Source organism: Polyodon spathula, chromosome 16 (genome assembly GCF_017654505.1).
Source record: "Polyodon spathula isolate WHYD16114869_AA chromosome 16, ASM1765450v1, whole genome shotgun sequence".
In the NCBI taxonomy this organism is placed as follows: Eukaryota; Metazoa; Chordata; class Actinopteri; order Acipenseriformes; family Polyodontidae; genus Polyodon; species Polyodon spathula.
This window is the reverse complement of record NC_054549.1, coordinates 29,964,379-29,985,203: the sequence shown is the minus strand read 5'-3', so window position 1 is coordinate 29,985,203 and position 20,825 is coordinate 29,964,379. Positions and strand designations below refer to the sequence as shown.

General features: G+C 40.0%; 1 protein-coding gene across 1 annotated transcript in view; it reads left to right on the top strand.

Moving 5' to 3' along the window:
* LOC121328479 (sodium-coupled neutral amino acid transporter 3-like) overlaps positions 1-20,825 on the top strand; it is a 29,815-nt gene that overhangs the window by 8,059 nt on the left and 931 nt on the right. The window contains exons 2-15 of the mRNA XM_041273164.1: positions 4,116-4,314; positions 5,553-5,637; positions 6,099-6,214; positions 9,302-9,375; positions 10,129-10,221; positions 11,918-11,999; positions 15,005-15,087; positions 16,428-16,486; positions 16,867-17,040; positions 17,204-17,283; positions 17,635-17,735; positions 18,305-18,429; positions 19,249-19,393; positions 20,616-20,719. Of these exons, the coding sequence (XP_041129098.1) occupies positions 4,205-4,314; positions 5,553-5,637; positions 6,099-6,214; positions 9,302-9,375; positions 10,129-10,221; positions 11,918-11,999; positions 15,005-15,087; positions 16,428-16,486; positions 16,867-17,040; positions 17,204-17,283; positions 17,635-17,735; positions 18,305-18,429; positions 19,249-19,393; positions 20,616-20,719 (1,431 nt within the window). The 5' untranslated portion in view covers positions 4,116-4,204. The remainder of the gene's footprint in view (positions 1-4,115; positions 4,315-5,552; positions 5,638-6,098; positions 6,215-9,301; positions 9,376-10,128; positions 10,222-11,917; positions 12,000-15,004; positions 15,088-16,427; positions 16,487-16,866; positions 17,041-17,203; positions 17,284-17,634; positions 17,736-18,304; positions 18,430-19,248; positions 19,394-20,615; positions 20,720-20,825) is intronic.

Sequence of the window (20,825 nt, the reverse complement as noted above, 5' to 3'; positions counted from 1 at the left end):
GACTGGATTTTGTTTCAATTAAATGCTCTTTCACTGCAGTTAAACCAGGTGTCGGGGTTAAAATGAACCGTGTTCTATTTCTCTGCTAATGGTCACTCCTTTTGTAATTACTGTTGTAAAAACTGACTGTTGAGTAAAATAAAATCAAAATTACTGATAAGAAAACTATTTCCTTTAAAAGTTGTATTGCCCCACTTTTTTCTTCTTCTTTTTCTTCTAGGGAAAGTAACCTTTTTTTCTCAAATGTGCGTTACAGTACATGAACCAGGCCATTGCAGTGCATTTTCGTTTGTCATGACTCATGAGTTTGTTTGGTCCAGTAACACTAAATGGCATCAAATGTCACTGTTCTATCAAGGAAACTGCATGCTGCAGTGTGACTGCATTGTAGCTGCATTCACAATCACGGTACTGGGATGTATTCATTTGATCTAAACCGAGCCAGTCGCCTCCCACTACCAACTCTAGCAGTGCAAGTGAAGTCAATATAATAGGTCTGAAAAAGCAGAATCTTTTTTGAACTCTAGGTTGACTCGACTCCATAGTAATACGTTGTGCAATTGCTTTATGCTAATGGTCATACTTGTATATTACATGCCCTATTAAATACTCCGTGGTAAATGGTGTAGGATTTCATTTGTTAATCCAGTAAATCCATTTCATAAATTACATTTAATTATTCAAGGCAGAAGATGTAAGTGGATCCAGGCTTTCACTCTATGGTATATTGCATATTTAAACCTATGTGTTAGATACAATGCACATGGATACATTTTGTTGAAATGAGCATGTTACATTTCAACTCCAAACCAGCAAATGGTGTTAGTTGTCTGGAGCTGGAATTGAAGACGCTGTCAGATCATTTTGAAATAATGTTTAAACAGTTAATATGCCATAGTGTTTCCCAATCCATCCTGTGTTGAACCAGACCTGTAGACACTGACAGACAGACAGTATCAGCGCTGCTAGTCCCTCCCCTTTCACAGACACTGTATCCTGGGCTTTTAGCTCCCTGGAGCATGTATCTCCACAGCTGTCTCAGTCCACAATGTTGATGACCAAAAATACAGCAATCAAGCTTGCCATAGAATCCAGTGTAATAAAAAAAGCTTTGCGTACTTGCTGTGAAGCAATGACGCCTGTTGTGTTAAAGAGCCCAGCTAATCCTTCGACCCTAAGGACAGAGCAGATCTCCGTTTACCTATCAAGCAGTGCAGATATTACTGTGCAGACTTAATGAAGTTTACAGGCTGGGAGCCTTGATCCCAACCCACAGTATAATGCAGGAAGATTATCCCAGGAGCTCAGATGAGAGAAGAGCATGGCTGGAGTAATGAGGGTCTGACCGCTTTGGACCTGTGTTCATTTTCATTTGAGGATCTTTAAGATGTAGGGACAAGACACTTGGGTGTTTAGCATGATCAGAGTGAGATGGCTGAGAATGGAGAGTTTAGACAAGCTTACATTATCTTAGGATAAGGCATCAATAAGTACAAGTTCTGTAGTGTATCAGAAAGAATCTTTGTGAACTTCTTTGGAACAGCTTTTCCAGTCTGATCCAGAGCCGAGTCCCAATTCAAGATGGAAGATGGAAACAACATTTCAAACAGCTCAACAGGGTATCTGTTTAAGAGTGGGTTATATTAATAGGTTGAAGTGTAAATAGATCCTGATCTTTAAATCAGTTCAAACTTTATTTTTGGCAGTCTAATTATAAATTGGTCAGTATACTCAATCTTGTGCTGGAATGCTCTGTTCCTGCCCAGTGGTATACAGAGAACTTGAACTGTATCGAAAAATTCCATTGGTTTACTATAATATTACAATTATGAACCTCTGAACCTGAAGCATTAAAGTATGCTGAAATGCATATCTGCTTTATAAATGCAGAGCTGCTGTGCTTTTCTCTTCACTACTGACAGTCCTCTACTTTTCACAGTCACTAGACCCCCTACCACCCCCCTGTGCCTGCCAGCCCGTTCATTAGGTAGATTGAAGCTACTCCATCAGCCCCCAGCTCTGCCAAGCCCTCACGTTTCTCCTGGCCTACATTCCGCCACACAGTGCGCTTGTTGTTTCAAGTGTGATTGGTGGAGCCCGGATATGGTGCGGTGCCCCTGCATTGAAGGAAACAGTTATGAGGAAACAGAGGCCTTGGCAGCCATTCTTTCAGGTTGCCTTCCTCAATTAAGGAGCACTGAATTACCTTTTCAGGCCTCAAGTGCCACTGCACCACAAGCCAAAGCATAATGACGTGGATATAATAGTGCCACTGTTTCCCTGGCAGTTCCCAGGAAACGATACAACGTGCACCATTGTGTGTGGTACTTTGCTGCCCATCCACGTTGCCGAGCTTCAGCCAGGCAAACTGAAGGCCCTAACTGTGCAGCAGTGTGATAACGTGGCTCAGGGAACCATTAACAGAGGGGAGTGAAGAAAACACGACAGGGTTTATATACCAGTCCTGATTCACCTCTTAAATGTTTGATGTTTTAATAATATAACAAAACCCACACATTCAAAAGCAGGGAAAAAAAACAGAGTGATATGCCAAAGAAAAGGTTAAGACACAGAATGTTGAGAATACTGCCATTTTGTTAATTCCTTCCTAATTAAAAAAAAAAACAAAAAAAAACAGACAAAGAAATTCAAGCTATGGCCAGCACTGGTTTTAAGCTGGTCTAAGCTGGTTTTGCAGGTTTTCAGCTTGTCATGCTGGTAGCTGTGCTTGTTCAAGGAAAAAGCGAATAAAGGCCCCCTTTGTAAAAAAAAAAAAAAAAAAAAATATATATATATATATATGCATACATGCTGACCTCAAGGATTTTTCAGTTAAATGGACCTCTGCTGTAAATGTGTTTATTTTGAATACAAGAATACCCTCAGTAATCAGCTGGAAACCAGTAAATGTGATTTCCAATTCCCACCAAACCAGAATTCCCAGCAGGAATAAAACCCACACATGGGGTGAAAAACCAGTTTCTACACAGGTGTTGGTGATTAAATTGATAGCTTAAATCAAGGTTTTCCTCATGGTCTGTATTTCATATGTTTTGCTTTTTAAAACAGTTTTCACTACACGCCCCCATGCTATACTGTAGGACTCCTCTAACAGTCTCGCTACAGTACACTACGTGCTCTCCATATTTGTACAATATTTTGACCAATTGAATTGACCTTTATAATTCTGGTTCTACCACAGTACAGTGGTAAATTCGATAGCTGTGGATGTTGCAATACTAATAAAAAAAAAACAGATGTTGCAAACTAACTACTGACCAATATGTTGTGTGGTTCTTAAATTGGCATTAAGGAAACAAGAAACAAGAACCGACCAACATAAAAAATGCATGTGCAATAAATTACATTTGTTTATACATGAAAATGACTCCCTTGTAGGAACATTGCTGTAGTCAAGTCAAAGAAAATGTACCTTAAACAATAATTGGTTATAAAAACATTTAAAACAAGATCTTGTATCACAGGTGTTCTTTGGAAATACTGTTGCTGTATACATGATATTTTCATTATGGGATCATATTGGGCATTGCTCCTTCAATGAAAGTAGATTCAAGCAGGCTCTCGCAGTTCACAAATCATGTCAGCTTTCAGTGAGTTTTTACCTCTGCAATAATGTGTACAGAAATAGGTTCAGGTCGATATTCTGAAAGTAAAGCAAGGTTGCTTTTCCTTTATCACATACTGTGTAATTTAGTATGTGTTTCTGTTAGGAATATAACTGTTGTATTCATGTGCAGTTTATAGGTATAGCTGAGCTTATGACTTTGAACATTTACCTACTTTGGACTAATAAGGTCTATGTTATGATTTTATCGTAGACAGCCACCCTGTGTCCAGGTTTCTTTTGTAAAAGTGAATTTAAACTCAATAGGCCTTGCTGGATAAAAATTAGTAAATACATTTAATCTCATTTGCATTGTTCTCCTCAATAGGCTGCACCCTTTTAGTTATGTAAACATTTACTTCCAAGGCGTGACTAAATTAATATGACTGTCAAATTAAATTCAGCATTCGATGGGTACCAGCCTGTGGCTTCTACCGGTTGTTTGCAGGGCCTGGCAGAGATGTCATTATCTGTTATGTCCCTGTTACAGCTCCTGAGAGAAGAAGCAAAGACTTGGTCGGTAAGACAGGAATCTGAACAGGGAATCTGGGCTCTCGTCAGTCAGCAGCAAGGGAAGCAATGGATTCCGAGGAGATGGCAAGCCAGTCAGAGATGGTGACCATCGTCCCCAATGGTAAACACGGTGAGGACCTGACCGTGCCGGTGAAAACACCTCCAGAGGATGATGGGTATGTTACTTTTATTTCACAATGTGGAACCCCTAAACCAAATCTTTTACAACGATGCAGTGGCACTAATGATAATGCAATTGTTCTATCTGTACTAACAGGGAGTCATTTGTCAGGGGTGGCAAGAATAAATGTGTACGTGCTTCTTGTTTTGTCTGCTACTACACTACCTACTTGATTTATTCATTAAACACTTCATCTTAAGATCTATTAGATGCTGAATGCATGCAGTAAATGTGTTCATTTATGTTATTGTTTATTGAACAGTTAGTTTTAGCACTGCATTGCTACTAAATGGGAAGTGTGGTTGCAGCAACATAGAGCTTAATTACATTTTCTGAATGTAAGTTGTACTGGCGCTTTGCTGATGTGCTGTGCGTCTGCAATGGTTGCACAATACATAAGTGTCTATGTGTTTAGTATACTGCCGTTCACTTACAAGTATATGCAAACGTGGAACTCCTGGTCATTTGTAGAATGGGATCACAATGGTAACCTTTTCGTGTTTAAAAATGAATGTTTTTTTTTTTTTTTTTTTTTAAATTTTGATTACATTGCAATGTTTTTACACTGTGACATACCCAGGTACCAATGGTGTTGACCATTACACACTGGTAATCAATTGTAGCACCAGGGTACTTCTGTGTCAGGGCTGCTGTTATATCCAGATGTATTTTGATGATGTTGCTGGCAATGCTGTGGTCTGCTAAATTTATTTAGGGAAGTGGTATTATAATGGCATCATTGCTTAAACCAGACTTCACAAAAATAGTTAAGATTGTCTCCAAATATTCCTTAAAGCCACAGTCAGCAAATGCATTGCAGAGCTTATCATTCATTCAAAGAAGACATGAAAATAAAGATTTTCTGTAGCCTTTAAAGACAAAATACAGTAAATTGATTGTGTTGAGTGTGCAGGAGTCTAAGGAGCAACACAAGTTGGGAAGTGGGCATCAGTGAGGCAGAGCCATTACCGATTGCTTTGATACAGTGCACTATTTATTTTAGTTAAGAACAGTATATTCTGTATTAAGGGAATGACCTCACATATGTATTCTTTGTGTCATTGAATAAAGTTTTGCGAGTGTAGCAGTTTAACCTTTAGCTGGACATTTTTAGATTTTGGCTAAAATACCTCTTTCACCCAGAAGCAAGGAGGTTGTTTGTGACAGATGTAACCTGTATATTTAGATCAAAATGGTTTGGCTTTGCATTGACTGTTAACCCGGTTCCATCAGGTATGAGGACACTGAAGGAAACATAGCAGAGAGTGAGGAGTTCCTACCTCACACCGATGGGAAGAAACCAACTCGCTTCACGGATGTGAGTGTCACAAGACAGTTGAACACAACTTCAGAAGGCTTATATTGTGTATCTGTCTCTTAATGTCATAGGAAGTGTATATTAGTTGATTAAATGTTCAACTGAATTCCATTTTTGGCTGGATAGAAACATCAGAAGTTGCTTGCTTTTACTGTTTGTATAGGATTTCTAGCAGTGGAACAGAAGCCATGGTTCAGAGTAGATTTCTATTGAACTAATGAAATCTCTTAATCTGGTAGATAAACCATACAGATCAGGAACAGCCAGAGCACTTGAATTAGAATCGGATTGAAAGTGTTTGATTGCAGTGATCAGTAATGAGTATTCAATGAGTATTCAAGGACAGGGTAACTTCCATTTGAAATGTTTCTAGTTCAGGGGCTGCACCGTGTGTTTAGTAGCTTTGGAAGTCATGTTCTCCTGATTTTTTTTTTTTTTTTTCCTTTTTACGCCTTTTCCAGTTTGAAGGAAAGACTTCGTTTGGCATGTCCGTCTTCAACCTGGGTAACGCCATCATGGGCAGTGGAATTCTGGGACTGGCTTATGCGATGGCCAACACTGGCATCATCCTCTTCCTGTAAGTGTGACCCCTTACCACTCCTTTTCATCTGGAAGAGCCACTCAGATACTCAGAAATCACAGATACACAGAGATGCAGCACTGTTTAGGTTACAGGATGAGGAAATAGGAACTGGGCTGTCAACAGATTATTGTAAACTCTTGTAGAAATATAATAGACCATGGAAAAAATGTAAATGTAAAAACTATCTGGGAACTCCCCCTGCCTCATCAGCCTGTTTGGTAGCTTGTGGTGCAATCACCCAGATGATTATCAGTTTTGTCAGGTCGTGTTTGATACAGTAAGAAACGTATTGTTTAGAAACAAAAAAATAAAATAATTCATAACAACTGGACATTAACAGATACTGTGGAGCAGTGAGTTTGGAAAGTTCATAGCCTAGCAAAAGGGGAATCACATGCAAGGAAAGCACATGGAAGTGAGTATGTGACTTGATGTTGATCACATGAATGTATAATAGAAGCTTGCAAAATACAGCCAAAGTTGATCAGACAGATTATTTGTAGTATGTATTCACAGATATATTTAACTCTAAAAGTGAAGGTATTGGAGACTAGATTTAAGCTTGATCACTGTGTTTCAGTGCCATATGGTAGGACATATACAGTAGATTCTCGATTTGTGTTACTGTAATGAGTTCTTAATTTGGTACAATGCAATACTACTATAGGGTAACTGTGCAGCAGCACTAAAAATGATGAAGTGTTAGTACTCCAGTGTTTTGAAACAGGGATCCTAGATAGAGCTTACAGATGGGGGTACAGAAATAGCCACGACCTTGAGTATACTTGAGTTTATAACAAGGACCCGAGGAATTTAAACAGTAGCCAGATGAAAGACAAGCACTTGGGGAGGTGGTGGGTGGTGGTGAATGTTTGGAAGGAGAGTGGGTGAGCTAGTAATGGATCCAGGCCAGCACGTTCCCTTCTCGTGGCAGGGCTCAGAATAGACAGTGATGACACTTTTGCTACTCTATCCAGTGTTCTCCTAGAGGGACAAGTCACCTTTGAGCTACAGCTCTGCTCTCTCCTAGCAGGCAATAGTTGTCAAGCTAACACGGGACACAGTACTTTAGTCAGGTCTGACTCAGCAGCCTATAAGGAGAAAGTGTGCCAATGAAAACAAATCCACAACCAAGCAAACAAAAGCCCTTTTTTGTAGATTTTTCTTGCAGCTTGGACCTTTGGCGGGAAAACTGCAGAGCTTAGGCCAAGTCGTTGTGTTTTAAGAGGAATTCGACGAATGCACCTCTCAGCCCACGTCAACAAAGCAGGCACAAACAGCAGCCCCCTGTCCGTTATGTGAGAATATGCTCAGGGCATGGGAACTCAGGACTGTGTGACCAACTGACCTTCACAAATTGCATAAAAAAGGGGATTATTTGTTTTTAGAGCTGAGGTATCCACTTCTTAGAGGGCTCCTACATGTCAAGGCACCTCTTGGCACAGAAAGTCACCAGCATAGCTCCATTGGGCTTTAGTAGAAAACAGTAGGGCCTTTCATACCTTTCATGCATCGAGCTTCTTAACGTGGGAGGCTGGCCATTAGAATGTGGGGCAGGTTGACTGGAGCAAGACCTTGTGACCTGCTGGGGTGGTGGGCACACACACCAGAAGGGGTAACATTGGAGCGCATACTTTGAGCTGCTGATGTACAATTTAATGATGCAGTCTTTTAGAGTTGTAACTGCTTGCCAGGTTGTCATTTTAAATGTACATTGTACTGTAATTCTGCATTTTATAGTACTTTTTTCCATGCTTATGCTATGCCGTTACCACCCTTTTACAATGCTTTAATGTTTATTTACATTCAGATAGAAGGAAACCTGCTCATTTGAAACACGGATTTGCTACCATTTTTATATAACGTGATACTTTTGAATTCACTTTTTTTTGGTGGAGTTTACCCAAATGTAAACAGTACCACGTGAATGTGATTATGCAGTGGAATTATTGTCATATCTAATGGTCTGCCACCAGCTATCTTTGGTCTCTATTGTATGTAGGACATTATCTTTGCTATTTCTTTTTAGAATTTGGACCTATAAATTATTTCACCTGTAATGGTACCAGTATATATATATATATATATATATATATATATATATATATATATATATATATATATATATATATATACACACACACACACACACAGAGGACAGAGAATAGGCTAAGATTGGGGCGCTTCACATTTTGTTCTTGGAGTCATTTTAACCAATACCCAGTGTAAAGTACCTCAGTTCCAGCCTGCCTCTGTAAAGAAGTACATCGTCCAATGATGTGACCAATACAGTGTCCTGATGTGCAATAAACATTTTAGTTAGAAATCGAAATAATGTATAAAGAACAAAAATGAAAGGCAGCTTACGATCTGGCTCCATGGTCATGAGTATTAGTGGAAGTTGTAGTTGTAGGAGTCATATACATGTATGCACTAGAATTGAATGTAAAAAAAATAATATTTCTGAAGACACATCCAGACTTTATCCTGTGTACATTACCTGATTTACCATACGTAGCCTTACAAATCCATCTCCAATGCCAATAGCAAAATGGTAGCAAAAGGGTATCAGCATACTGCTGTCACCGTGGTAACATGTTTGTATTTTGGCAATACACTGGAATCACAGTGCCAATACAAACTGCTAATGGTTCTTCTGATTAAAACATGGATATTTTCTAGTCTTAAATCCTTCTGTATTCTTTTTTTTTCATTTAATTTTATTACTACACTATATTCTTCACTGTACACTGTCAATTTTTGAGTCTGATGTTTTGGATGCATTTAAAATGATGTGTTGTTCAGAAGCTTTGCAATGGAATTGCAGCAGAAAGAAGAGACAAGAATTATCTATAGGTTAAAACAAGTAAAAAATTGAAGGTTGCATTCAATTGTGTATGAAATACCTTAACAGAGTCTCCATAGGATTACACATGGCTTTATTTATCATACACTGGTCACACAGTCAACACACACATTCTGCCTTGTTGGTTTAAAACACACAAGCTACAGTAGTTGTCACCTGCTTGTCTGTCTATTATTATTTATCCCCGGTTTGTTTCTGTCTTTTTTAAATTTCAGTTTTCTTCTGACAGTAGTGGCAGTTCTTTCCTGCTATTCCATCCATTTGCTGCTGAAGTCCTCTGGAGTAGTGGGTAAGTAAGAGCCTTTGAGAGCAGAGAATAACAGCATGACACACATGCCTGTTTAATACATCTGGCCTTTCTGTTGCCAGAAAGAAAACACAATTGCATTAATTATTATCTTTATAGCAGGTCCCAAGCCCACTGTCCAGTCTACATTAGCAAGAGTGGAGGTTGTTTTATAGGCCTGCTCTGTTTTCTAATGTCATTTCAAAGAATCTCAAAACATCGACGTCCACAGTCTCGCCAGTGAGACACACATTATTGAATGGGTGAGGAAACCCAGTCAAAAACACCCTGAGGTTGCTGTTTCTGTTTCCAATCCCTGCAAGTGTGGTTTGACCTCCTTTTGAAATGACTGGCTGGGTAAAATATCTATGTTAGGGTAAGAAATGTGTTATCTGTTATAGTGTAAACAAAGTATGTTATTCTATAGTTATAGAGATTTATGAATATTATATATAAATGCATTGGCATTTCTTTCTTTTTTATGCGTTTAAAAGTTCCTGAAATGTCTGTATAGTAGTGTCCAAAATACTACAGTTTTATATAGTAAACTATAGTGTTTTGGCTACAAATGCTAAGGTCTCAATTAATGTGATATAACATGCCAACATCACAACTCTTTGCTAAGCAATTCAAGTAGCATCAAAGTGCAGTGGCTGACAGTCCAAGTCTGTCCTACAGCTCCTGATAATGGTGGTGTGTAGGCAGTGCCCCTCTGTGGTACAATACAGTAGATCATTTCTGTTTCTTATTTCACAGGCATTCGCGCTTATGAGCAGCTTGGCTACAGGGCATTTGGCACTCCAGGAAAACTAGCGGCTGGAATAGCTATCACCTTGCAGAACATTGGCGGTAAGCATTCACAACACACAAGCGCCCTGCCCTGAAAGAACTGCCACTTGAAAGACCTATTGAAAACAGTCCATAGATTCTGAGTTTGTACTTGTTGTGAGTTAGCATCTCCTTTCATTCTGTGAAACACACCCTAGAGGACCTGCCTATCTGGCAAACAGCAAGATCGTAGCTGGATTTCGTAGGCAGTGTTTTGCATTCTGGGCTGTAATGCTACTGGCATCCAATACCCTCACACCCTCACTTAATGACTTCTGTATGTCCTGAGTTAGACACAGGGCGCTCAGATTACATTTTAGTTTTGACGTCTTTAAAAAAAGTACCAAATAGTTAAACAAACAAAATTTGCGATAAAGGTAAACTGCTGGTTTTTGGCAGTTTAAGCAGAATGCACTTGCAATTGGCTTTCCAGTGGTTTTTGCTTGTTGGTATGTTTTTAAAGCTAAAAATCCATACCATCACACTACCATCATCACCTGCATCTGTTGTGCAGTAACCCAGTAACACTGTAGCAATTGTAAAAGGTAATGGGGGTGATTTAGAATTTGCTTAACTAACCCCATACAGTACATTGATTACTAGAAGTTGACTGTAAGTCTACTTCAATCTCACAACCTGCACAATTGATATACTGAGAAATAAGTATAATGCAGATCTACCAATAAAATATCTACATGTTAAATAACTGCAGTCACAGCACAATTATAGACAATCCACATTTTATTTCCCATTAGGTAGGGGTAAGTGCTGATTGTAAAGTGAATTACAGTGCTCCCTCGCTCTCGGTTATAACGCACCCCGGATATAACGCTCCTACAGCATGTCCCCCAATTCCCTATACTAGTGATTCTTGCAATATTTCTACAGTAAATACAGTACCGGTGTTGTTCAAACTGTAAACAGCTTCTCGGTCTAACTTCTGTTTCTGCTCTCTCCCTTTTGATTCCTTCTCTCCCTTTTTGATACAGTATCTGAACTGAAGAAAAGCTGTGCTGGCACTTTATAACAGACATCTTATTCAGCATTCGTTTTATAACTACATAAATATTAGGCCTATTACGTGGTTATCTTTCCTAATGCATTTACTTTTTTGCTGCGAGAGGAGCTGCGGCTTTCTCCAGGAGATCAGGCACTTCAGCTTCGCTTCAGCCCCGCTCTGGCAGTTAAACCTGGGGCGAGCCCATCTTGGTTTGCTTCTCTGTTACTTCAAATTGAACTCCTGACCGCTGTTTAGCCAGGCTATTGATAGTTTAAAAACTGCTAATTAAAATGATCCATGAGTGGGAATGCTACCTTTTGTTTTTTTTTTGTTTTTTGTAAAAAAAAAAAATATAGCATTGACTACGTGGTGCTTTATGCATGGTTAATTCATGTAAAGTAAAATGTTTGCATCACTATATGTTCATTATAGAGAGGCAGTTATTTTTTTTTGTATTTTAGTCAGATGTGTGGTGTGTCCACCCTCCACCCCGTCCCCTGTTTATAACGCTCTGGTTATAACGCTCATATTGTTTGTCCCCCGAGACCCGTGTTATAGTGTGGGAGCACTGTAGTTACTTAAGTATAAGCAATGAATATTAAGGGCTTGAAACACTAACTGGGAGTATGAATGGCCCCTGATAGAATTGCAGCCCACCAGCATAAAACACTTCTCTGACATGTTCAAAAATACTGTATTATTCTTGTACCCCTTCAGCCATGTCCAGTTACCTTTACATTGTCAAGTATGAGTTCCCTCTGGTCATCCAGGCCTTCCTGAACAGCAGCGGAAAATCAGAGTGAGTATCAGACAGCCTCTTACTGAGGGGCATGGTAAAAGGGATGGACTGCTGAAATGGAGAGTTTGGTCTAGTGCATCATTGAGGTACAGGGCAATGACAGTGCTGAAGAGAGAAGACTAGAGTGTTCAGATCTATACTCGTGATTAGGGTGAACCGGGGAAATGGGAAGGAGGTTCAGCATTGGGTGCTGCTATTGGTTGGTCATGGGAAGGAGGATTGAAATTACTTGCATAACACAGCCCTTCTGTGCTGACAACCACTCACAACAGCAGCGTTGTTATGAGGAACACTTCCAAACTGTGACTGCAAAGCTGAGAGGGCTGGAGTTTTACACTTGTGATCAGAAACACCTTCCCCTCACGGTCCCCCGCAAGCTCAGTGCTTTGTGTATTGCTGTCATTTACTTGTATTTACTCACTGGGGTGAATATTCATTTCAGAAAATCATTAGGACCACTAGCAAAATTATGATATAAATTACTATAATTAATATTTCTTTTTGGTTAAACTACCCACCAAAAAAATACTGAGTAGGTAGAAAGCAGTCAGCCGGATTTTAACCTAGGGAATTGTGGAACGTAATTACTCGTCTAAATGATTAGACCTGCTACCTACAGGTGAAATTGGCCTTTTTTCGAATTTGTACCGTATAGGTTGTGGGGAAGCATGAGTAAACAAGGCACCTCTGTTTTCGTATCCCAGAGTGAAAATGTAATTAAATACGTAAATAAACAGATGTTGAGTGCAGTGTGGTCTCAGCCACATGGTGTTCCTGGTTTACTGGGGAAGGGAGCTCAGAATCAAGCTCTGCTTTGACACAAAGCAAGCCTGTGCTGCATGTGTTTACAATAGGAACAGCCAAAAGCAGCTTATTTATAGAGCATAGAGTCCCAGACACTTGATTGTGAGAAGCCAGTTCACAGTGTTTGGGTTCTGTTCCTTGGCAGCGTGCGTCAGCTGAGAGGACAGTTCTGGGGGAAAGAGCTTGTACGTCAGCAGAAGCTCTGAGAGGGTAGCATTTCACCTCCTTGGCTTGTCAGACATGTTGTCTTTCCCCTCTATAGAAACTCCATACTGTTCATCAGACAGACCGACCATAGGCTTCAGTGTCCAGTGCTGTCATTTCCTCACTGTCACACACACAACATTTTAGCGTTAGAAGAAAATGCAAGTTATATTAAATAACAATGTAACTGTAAATCACTAGATTTCTTGTACTTTATCAAGCTTGGTAGTTTAGTACCTAACCTATATCTGTCTATGTGTTATCCCCATGAAAGAGTTTGAGAAGTACAATGTCTTTCACTTTGATTCAATGCTGATATAACAAATGAGTAAAGTGATCTATATCAAATTGGGTGCTGTCGTTCGTTGTCACATCATTCCTGCTGTTGCTGGCAGTGTATTCTAGTGAAAATGTGCTTGCATACTAAAGTCATCAATCTTAAAAGGATAGAGATAAATTAAGAACACTGTCCACAACACTATGGGTGTAGGACCACTGTAGACAGTGACAAGTTTGCAAGGTGTTCACGATAGCTGTGTTTCTATTGTTCAGTCTCTGTGCATTCATAAAAATATAAAGTAACCTTAGAATGGGAACAAAGATAAGCAAACATTATAATAAATGCAAATAGTCTTCATGGCATAGCTTGACAAAACCTTTCGTAAATTGATTGTATAATACAGTGAGCTCTGTCTGTATCTTGAGGGAGATGTACGTCACAGTCCTGTACGTTGCGAGGCAGATTCCTCAGTATTTAGGTACGTTTCTCAGTACCAGGAACAGCTGTTCATAATCAAGATCAATAGATAAGGTTTAATATGTTGTACTGTCTTTCATCTTGAACGTACAGAAAGCTGTAATGGAATAACAGTGCAGGCTACAATGAGTCTCAGCCTAACCTGTGGTACCATTTAGATTAAGTCATTGAAAGTGGTAGATTTTTAGGTGCCTGAATGTTAAAGAACAACTGTGTTTGAAATAGGATTTGGGGTGCAGTGTGAGCCAGTGGGGGGGAAAGGGTGATTGGAGGCGAGTCTAGCCTTGTGTGCAGAGTACAGAGGAGTTGAAGTCTTCTCTCTTACGCACAGAACACCGCTAAAGCCTTCATAATAAGTATATCTGATGCACACACTGCCATTTCCAGTAGTTAGTACTGTGTTACATTAATCTACCTAGAAACTTTGTTTTTGAGTTAGAGAAAAATGGAGAGTGAACATGTTTGAGAGAGCGTGAATGTGTCCCTGCAGCCATGCCTTCCTTTATGGGTAATTGCAATAATAATAAGGTACTTGTATCACAGGGATTACATGCTAAAATGTAATATTCAGCAAAGTATAGCAAAAACAAAAATGTTTTTTTTTTTGGCCGTCACCATTTTATGGATAAAATGGAGAGCAAAAGCCCAAACCCGCCATTATTTTAAATGGATTATATTTGGTGTGCCTCTGTTCTTGAAGGACAGTTAATATGGTAAGCAAAGGGTTTAACGGAAAAACAAATGCCCAGTATTCATCTTGTTTGAAAGTGCATGTTTTGCCAATACACATAATTTCAAATGAAAATAAAACATATATTTTTTTCTCTTCAGTGCTTGCTAGGCTGTTCCTTTTGAAGTAGTAGCTCACTAGGTACAGGGAGAGGACAGTTTACCAGATTGGACAGGTGGCCTGCCGACAAACATTTCTTAAAGCAGCTGACATGTTTGGTTTGTGAAAGGTCTGGTTTGGAGACATCATGTTTCCTATGTCCCCTGCATGTGATATCAATCTAAGGTGATCGGTGTCTGTGGTGTTTCCCTATAATAAAATGGTTCTGTACTGAAGGGCAATGGAATCACAAGGGCAGCTAAACGCCCTTTACAGCAGTTTGGTTATGGGGATGCTATTGTAATACCAATGTATTGCTCTGAAGAAACCCTAGCTGTAAAACCCAACTCTGTGATTGCGGTAACCCTGTTTTGTGCCTCTGCTGACAATGGTTGTGTTTTGCTTCCTCAGTGAGTGGTACTTAAACGGTAACTATCTGGTGATCCTGGTCTCTTTGACTGTCATCCTGCCTTTGGCCCTCATGAAGCAGCTAGGTGAGATGATGATATTATTGCATACTGACAACGCATTTCCTATTTCAGCCTTCTCCAATAATCTGCATTACACTAGTACCTCAAAATTACGAGTCGGTAATGGAAGTCTAAAACATTCATTATTTTCAATTGTTAGAAAACAGACAGGAGACTGGCATTTTACTGGGAATCCAGTCAAGAGTTACTGTGGATGTGACTTCAAGCTATTTATTGGATCCCATGCTATTGTGTAGTCGGTTGTCCTACCAAAACTGTTCTGTTTGTGATATTTCAAACATAAATTGATGGAAGGAGCTGCCTCTCCTGCTTTCCTGGAACACACAACTAGTGTGAAGAATGAGCTCCCTGTGTGAGCATAACCAGACTGAAGCCCTTTTCTAGGAAGGGTTTTATGTGCTTTCTGTTACTTGCAAGCCACAGAGACTGTATTCAAAAGAAAAGCTGGTTCCTGTTTCTAAAATGCACAGAGAAAGGTTCAGAGTCTTGCACAGCCTAATGGTTTTCACTGCAGCTGTCCCAAGCTCAGTGCTGATAGAGTACGTAGAGTATTAATTATCTTGTGCTTCAGGAAATATTCATGTTTAAGTGAAACGTCTGGAGTGGTTAGCAACACCACATTAAGCTTCACTGAGAAGTGAGACCTGAGGTTCATGTTCTACTGAAGAAAGCTGAAGCTTGGTGTCTGAGTCTGATCCACTAGCTGTACCAGCACCACAGCATAAACTATCTGTCCAACAGATAGCTCATGAACCATATTTGGCTTATTTAGCTCTTGCAAGAACCACCTGCAGTTTTTAAAAGCAAGTACAGTCAAAATGCAGCAACACAGAATTGTAAACATGTAGTGTTTAATAAGCTACAGGGATGGAAATAAGACTCCTATTGCATAGCAGTTTCACCCATTTTTAGTAAAACCAAGAATGGATCAAGTGCTATCCAATGAGTCATATTTCCATCCCTGAGTTACTGAAGCTGAATGTCTGGGAGTAGTTGCTACTGTAGTCAGCTTTCTAAGTAAGTTTTATATATATATATATATATATATATATATATATATATATATATATATATATATATATATATATATATATATATATATATATATATTTGTTAATAATATTTCTGTATTTTCATTACTGTATAAGAACTCTGGTAATTGGTGTGGCTCTTTAAGGCAAAGAGGTTGGGCAGCTAATCTGTCTCCTATAGTATCGGTATGGCAGGACTCTGCCATGGATGTGTAGGTGGATGTTTAGATAGGAATACCTCCTAGCCATGAAACACAGGCAGAGTGGGTGCCCTGGGTTGAAGTCCTTACTGACCTCCTCTCTTTTCCACAGGTTACCTGGGCTACACCAGTGGGTTCTCCCTGAGCTGTATGGTGTTTTTCCTCTGTGTGGTGCGTGTGCAATGCTTTACTGTACTGTACAGGTCAGGTGTCATATTTGTATAAACTGCTGCTTCCCATCCTATCCTCTCTCTGACATTGAAGTGAGGATGATGAGGTATCAGGAAGCAGAGTCTAAAATCCCATAATGAACTAAAAAAAATAGAGCAAACTTGTGAAAACCATTTATAATTTTTTAAATACTCAAGATTATAGTTTGTCAAGGGTTGCATATTTAATGCCACTTCTTCGTATCCATATTCTACCACCTTCCTCTGAGCGTTTTCAGAGCTAGCAAAAGGCATATTATACTGTTGTGGATTTACATGTTTATCAGTTACTATTGGAACATGCAGTATATTTTTAAAATCTATTTGTTTTTTACTCTGCAGGTGATATACAAGAAGTTCCAGATCCCGTGTCCCTTCTTTGAGTTCTCTTTTAATATCACAGAATCGCTCAACTCCAGCACTGGCTTGGAACACTCAGTTGGCTACCAGAACGGACACACCCAGATGGAGGCGGATCTTGACTGTGGCCCCCGCATGTTTACCGTCAACTCCCAGGTACGGACAGCAGGGGGCACTGTAGCTACTGGGCAGAGTGGACTTCATGTATAGTCACCTCTTATAGGATGTCTTGTTTTTAAGAGTGGGGCTTCAGAGTAAATGAATTACATGTTGCTATCATATTTTGCAACACATAAATTACTCGTTTTCTCCGTTTTAGACGGCCTACACCATCCCCATCCTAGCCTTCGCCTTTGTCTGCCACCCAGAGGTCCTGCCTATCTACACCGAGCTACGCAAGTAAGTGCAGCCACTACCAGCCACAGTGAGCTGATCATGCAATACTCCTCCTCTATACTGTACCTTACTGTCACAGATTCCCCAACTCTCCCTCCGTTTGTAACCCACTAGCTCACTTCACCATAGCCCCCCTTTCACCCATTTCGTTGGAATGTTCAGGTTTTTTAAGGTAACTTAAGAGCCACAGTGGCAACGTGCAATGGGAATTGTTAACGAAGTCAGCTGAGAGGGATACAAGACAGCGGTGAGTCTGGCTTTCACCAAATGAAATTCGGAGATCCCCAGGAGGTTCCTTTTTATCTTGTTATGTTTGCTATGGAAGCTAACCAACGCTGTCCTATCTGATTACAGCCCCACAAAAAGGAAGATGCAGCACGTCTCCAACATCTCCATCGCAGTCATGTACACCATGTATTTCCTGGCGGCTCTCTTCGGATACCTGACCTTCTATGGTGAGTGGAATAAGCACTTCACTTGGCCCACTCCTCACTCTCTCAGCCACTGGCAGTCTAACATGTTCACCGTCACACTTCTTCACTCACAGCACAACAGTCTTTAATACCTTGTTTCCACTGTCAGCTGTGCTCCTGTACATTAATAAGTACTTACTTGTTTCCTTCATAATCACACAGACTGCGCATTGAAAAGCCTTCCTTTTACAGTATACGCTACAACATATTTCTATATGTAATTTTGCCATAACACACTTTTTCTCATCACAACAATTACTAATGCGAGTGCACCACCTAGGTGTCTATGAGAATACTGCTTGCGATAGAGGTTTGTGAATAAAAGCGCTGCCTGTTCTTACAGCTGCCATAAAATACAGCATCCAGAATCCATCTTAGCTTATTGTCAAGGAATTGGAGATGTCAGAAAATGTTGAAGTCGTTTGACCCAGTGATTTTCTCATGCACTGTGCAGCAGTTGTGAGTGTCTCTCTAGTCTCCAGTTAAGTCTGTGTGTCTCTCGTGTGTGTGTATGTGACACCGCTCTCTCTTTCTGTATCTGTGTCTCACAGGTAAAGTTGAAGCAGAGATGCTGCACACCTACAGCAGGATCGACCCCTTCGACACCCTGATCCTGTGTGTTCGACTGGCAGTGCTCACTGCTGTCACCCTCACCGTGCCCATTGTCCTCTTCCCGGTGAGCCTCTGTCCCCAATCTATAGGTCTACCTACAAGTACTGACACCCTCTATTAATATCAGCGTTATACACTGGAAAGAAGGCAGTCTTCCAATATTGAGCTGTTCGCTGGTACGGTAAACTGGTTTGTTGAAAATACATCTGCCAGATCAAATCATTGAAATGTAATGAACTACAACAGTTCATTCAGAAAGCAAAGTCATTAACTGTGTATTTGAAACTGGAATCTGTGAATAAAATACTATTAATAAATAAGCATTTAACATGTTTAGAAATTCATGTTATGTAAGATTACTGGAATTGTTTTGTTAGTTCTGTGCAGTTTAAAGGGTGTATAAGGACCTTGTTATTGTATTGTGTTACATGTTCCCATATGTTGCTACAACTGTTTAAGGTGTGTGTATTGTTTTACTTTTTTTTTTGACCACATTTTTAAACATTTAATTGCATTCCCTGCCTCGAGATGGCTTCACATGTACCCGCATGGACCTCTCAGAACTACAGTTCCTATCATCCTCCTGCTCACTGGTAATTCCATCTCAGTTACATATGTGAGCAGGAGCATGATGGGAAATGTAGTTCTGAGAGGTCTATACGGGTACATGTGAAGCCATCTTGAGGCAGGGAATGCAGTTTTAAAAAGTGGTCAAAATGTTAAAAAAATAATAATAATAATAATTTAAAACAATACACACACCTTACGTAAACAGTTGTAGTAACACAATAAAATTAAAGGTCCTTCTATACCCTTTAAGGTGTGCATTGGTTGTTGTGTTCTTGGCGCTTTGAAAAGAAGTCCCGCCCTATCTGCTCCACAGGTACGACGTGCCATCCAGCAGATGTTGTTCCCCAACAAGGCGTTTAACTGGCTGCGTCACATCGCCATCGCAACCTGCCTGCTGACCTTCATCAACCTGCTTGTCATCTTCGCACCCAACATCCTGGGCATCTTCGGGATCATCGGTGAGTCATCCGCTGTATAGTTCGTAGGTCCAGCAAGTTCTGTGACAGAACATTTCTTCATAGAGAGTTACAAAGCACTGATCCACAGTCATGGAACCATGGCCTTATAAAAGTTTACCTTAGTAAACTGTGAAAAAACTAAGCAAAAGCACAATAAAGCTTAGGTAAGCACTGGAAAGCCTAGAGATGCAAAGCAAAGCAAAACATGGCAAACAATGGTAAACTATGGTAAGTGCGTAGTATAACAAGGTTGTACATTTACTCTGATAAACTATTGTTTTGGAAACTGAAACAGCCATTGCAAGTATATCTCAAGTTGTCTTTCCTTTGGCTGGGGTAGTACTTGTGTCTTAAGTGTTTATGGTACTGTATATAGTAAGAAGAGAAAGCTCTTGTGCATTCCTATACCTGAAACTTCAAACTGTTTTGTGGCTTTTCCTTCAGGTGAAGTGGGGTTGAGAAAAAATAGATGCAGAGTAGAACACTGTGGAATCAATACACTTCTGATGCTAAAGGGCAGTTGTTCAAACAGCACCTGGGACTAACAAGAATTCAGAAAGGTCAGAACAGAACAGGCTGTGGTTCCAAATGATGGTTACAAAAACAAAATGCTCCCTGTGGTATTCCATGTGTGACAAAGCACTCTCGTAACAAGCAGGGTCACTTATACACAAGCGTGGTAAAACATGATAACATATGTAAAACACAGCAAATGCTTAGTATTAGGATGGAGAAAGTACAGTGGACTGCAATTTCACTGCGCAGCCTTGCCTGGTAAAGTACAGTGGTTGATCATTAGTGGTAAAATAAAAGAGATTGCTTTATAATGACTGAAGATTGCAGCTTTGGTGACTGCAGCATTGTGCAAAATGATTCAGAGTAAGGTTAAACCAGAAGAAAATAAAGAAACACAAAATTGATATTTTGTCGAACCTTTCCCCTCACTCTGATGGTGGGTGAAGGGGGTGGTCATGCTTTCTAGTTCAGGAAACTCTCCAGGATTATATCTAAATGGGTCATGTTTACATGATGAAATTGTTCTTGTATAGGAATTTCAGAACGCCCCTTTTCCAAACAATCCGACAGAAGATATTACCATCCCAGTCTTCAAATCTCCTTTGTAGACTGATTTGTAAAAAATATATGCTATGGTATTTAAAAGTTTTGACAGGTCTCCTTAGTATAATTAAGCTAACCCTTGTTCTCTGTCTCTTTTTTTTAGGGGCCACGTCTGCTCCCTGCCTCATCTTCATCTTCCCAGCGATCTTTTACATCCGCATCGTGCCTATTGAAGAGGAACCCATGCGCTCCCTCCCCAAGATCATGGTGAGAATCAGGGCTGCCTGGCTGCCATCCACTGGCTCAGAAACATCTGCAATGTACAGAATGTGTAAATTGGCTGTCCCTCTTATGGCTCCTGAATGTGTACATG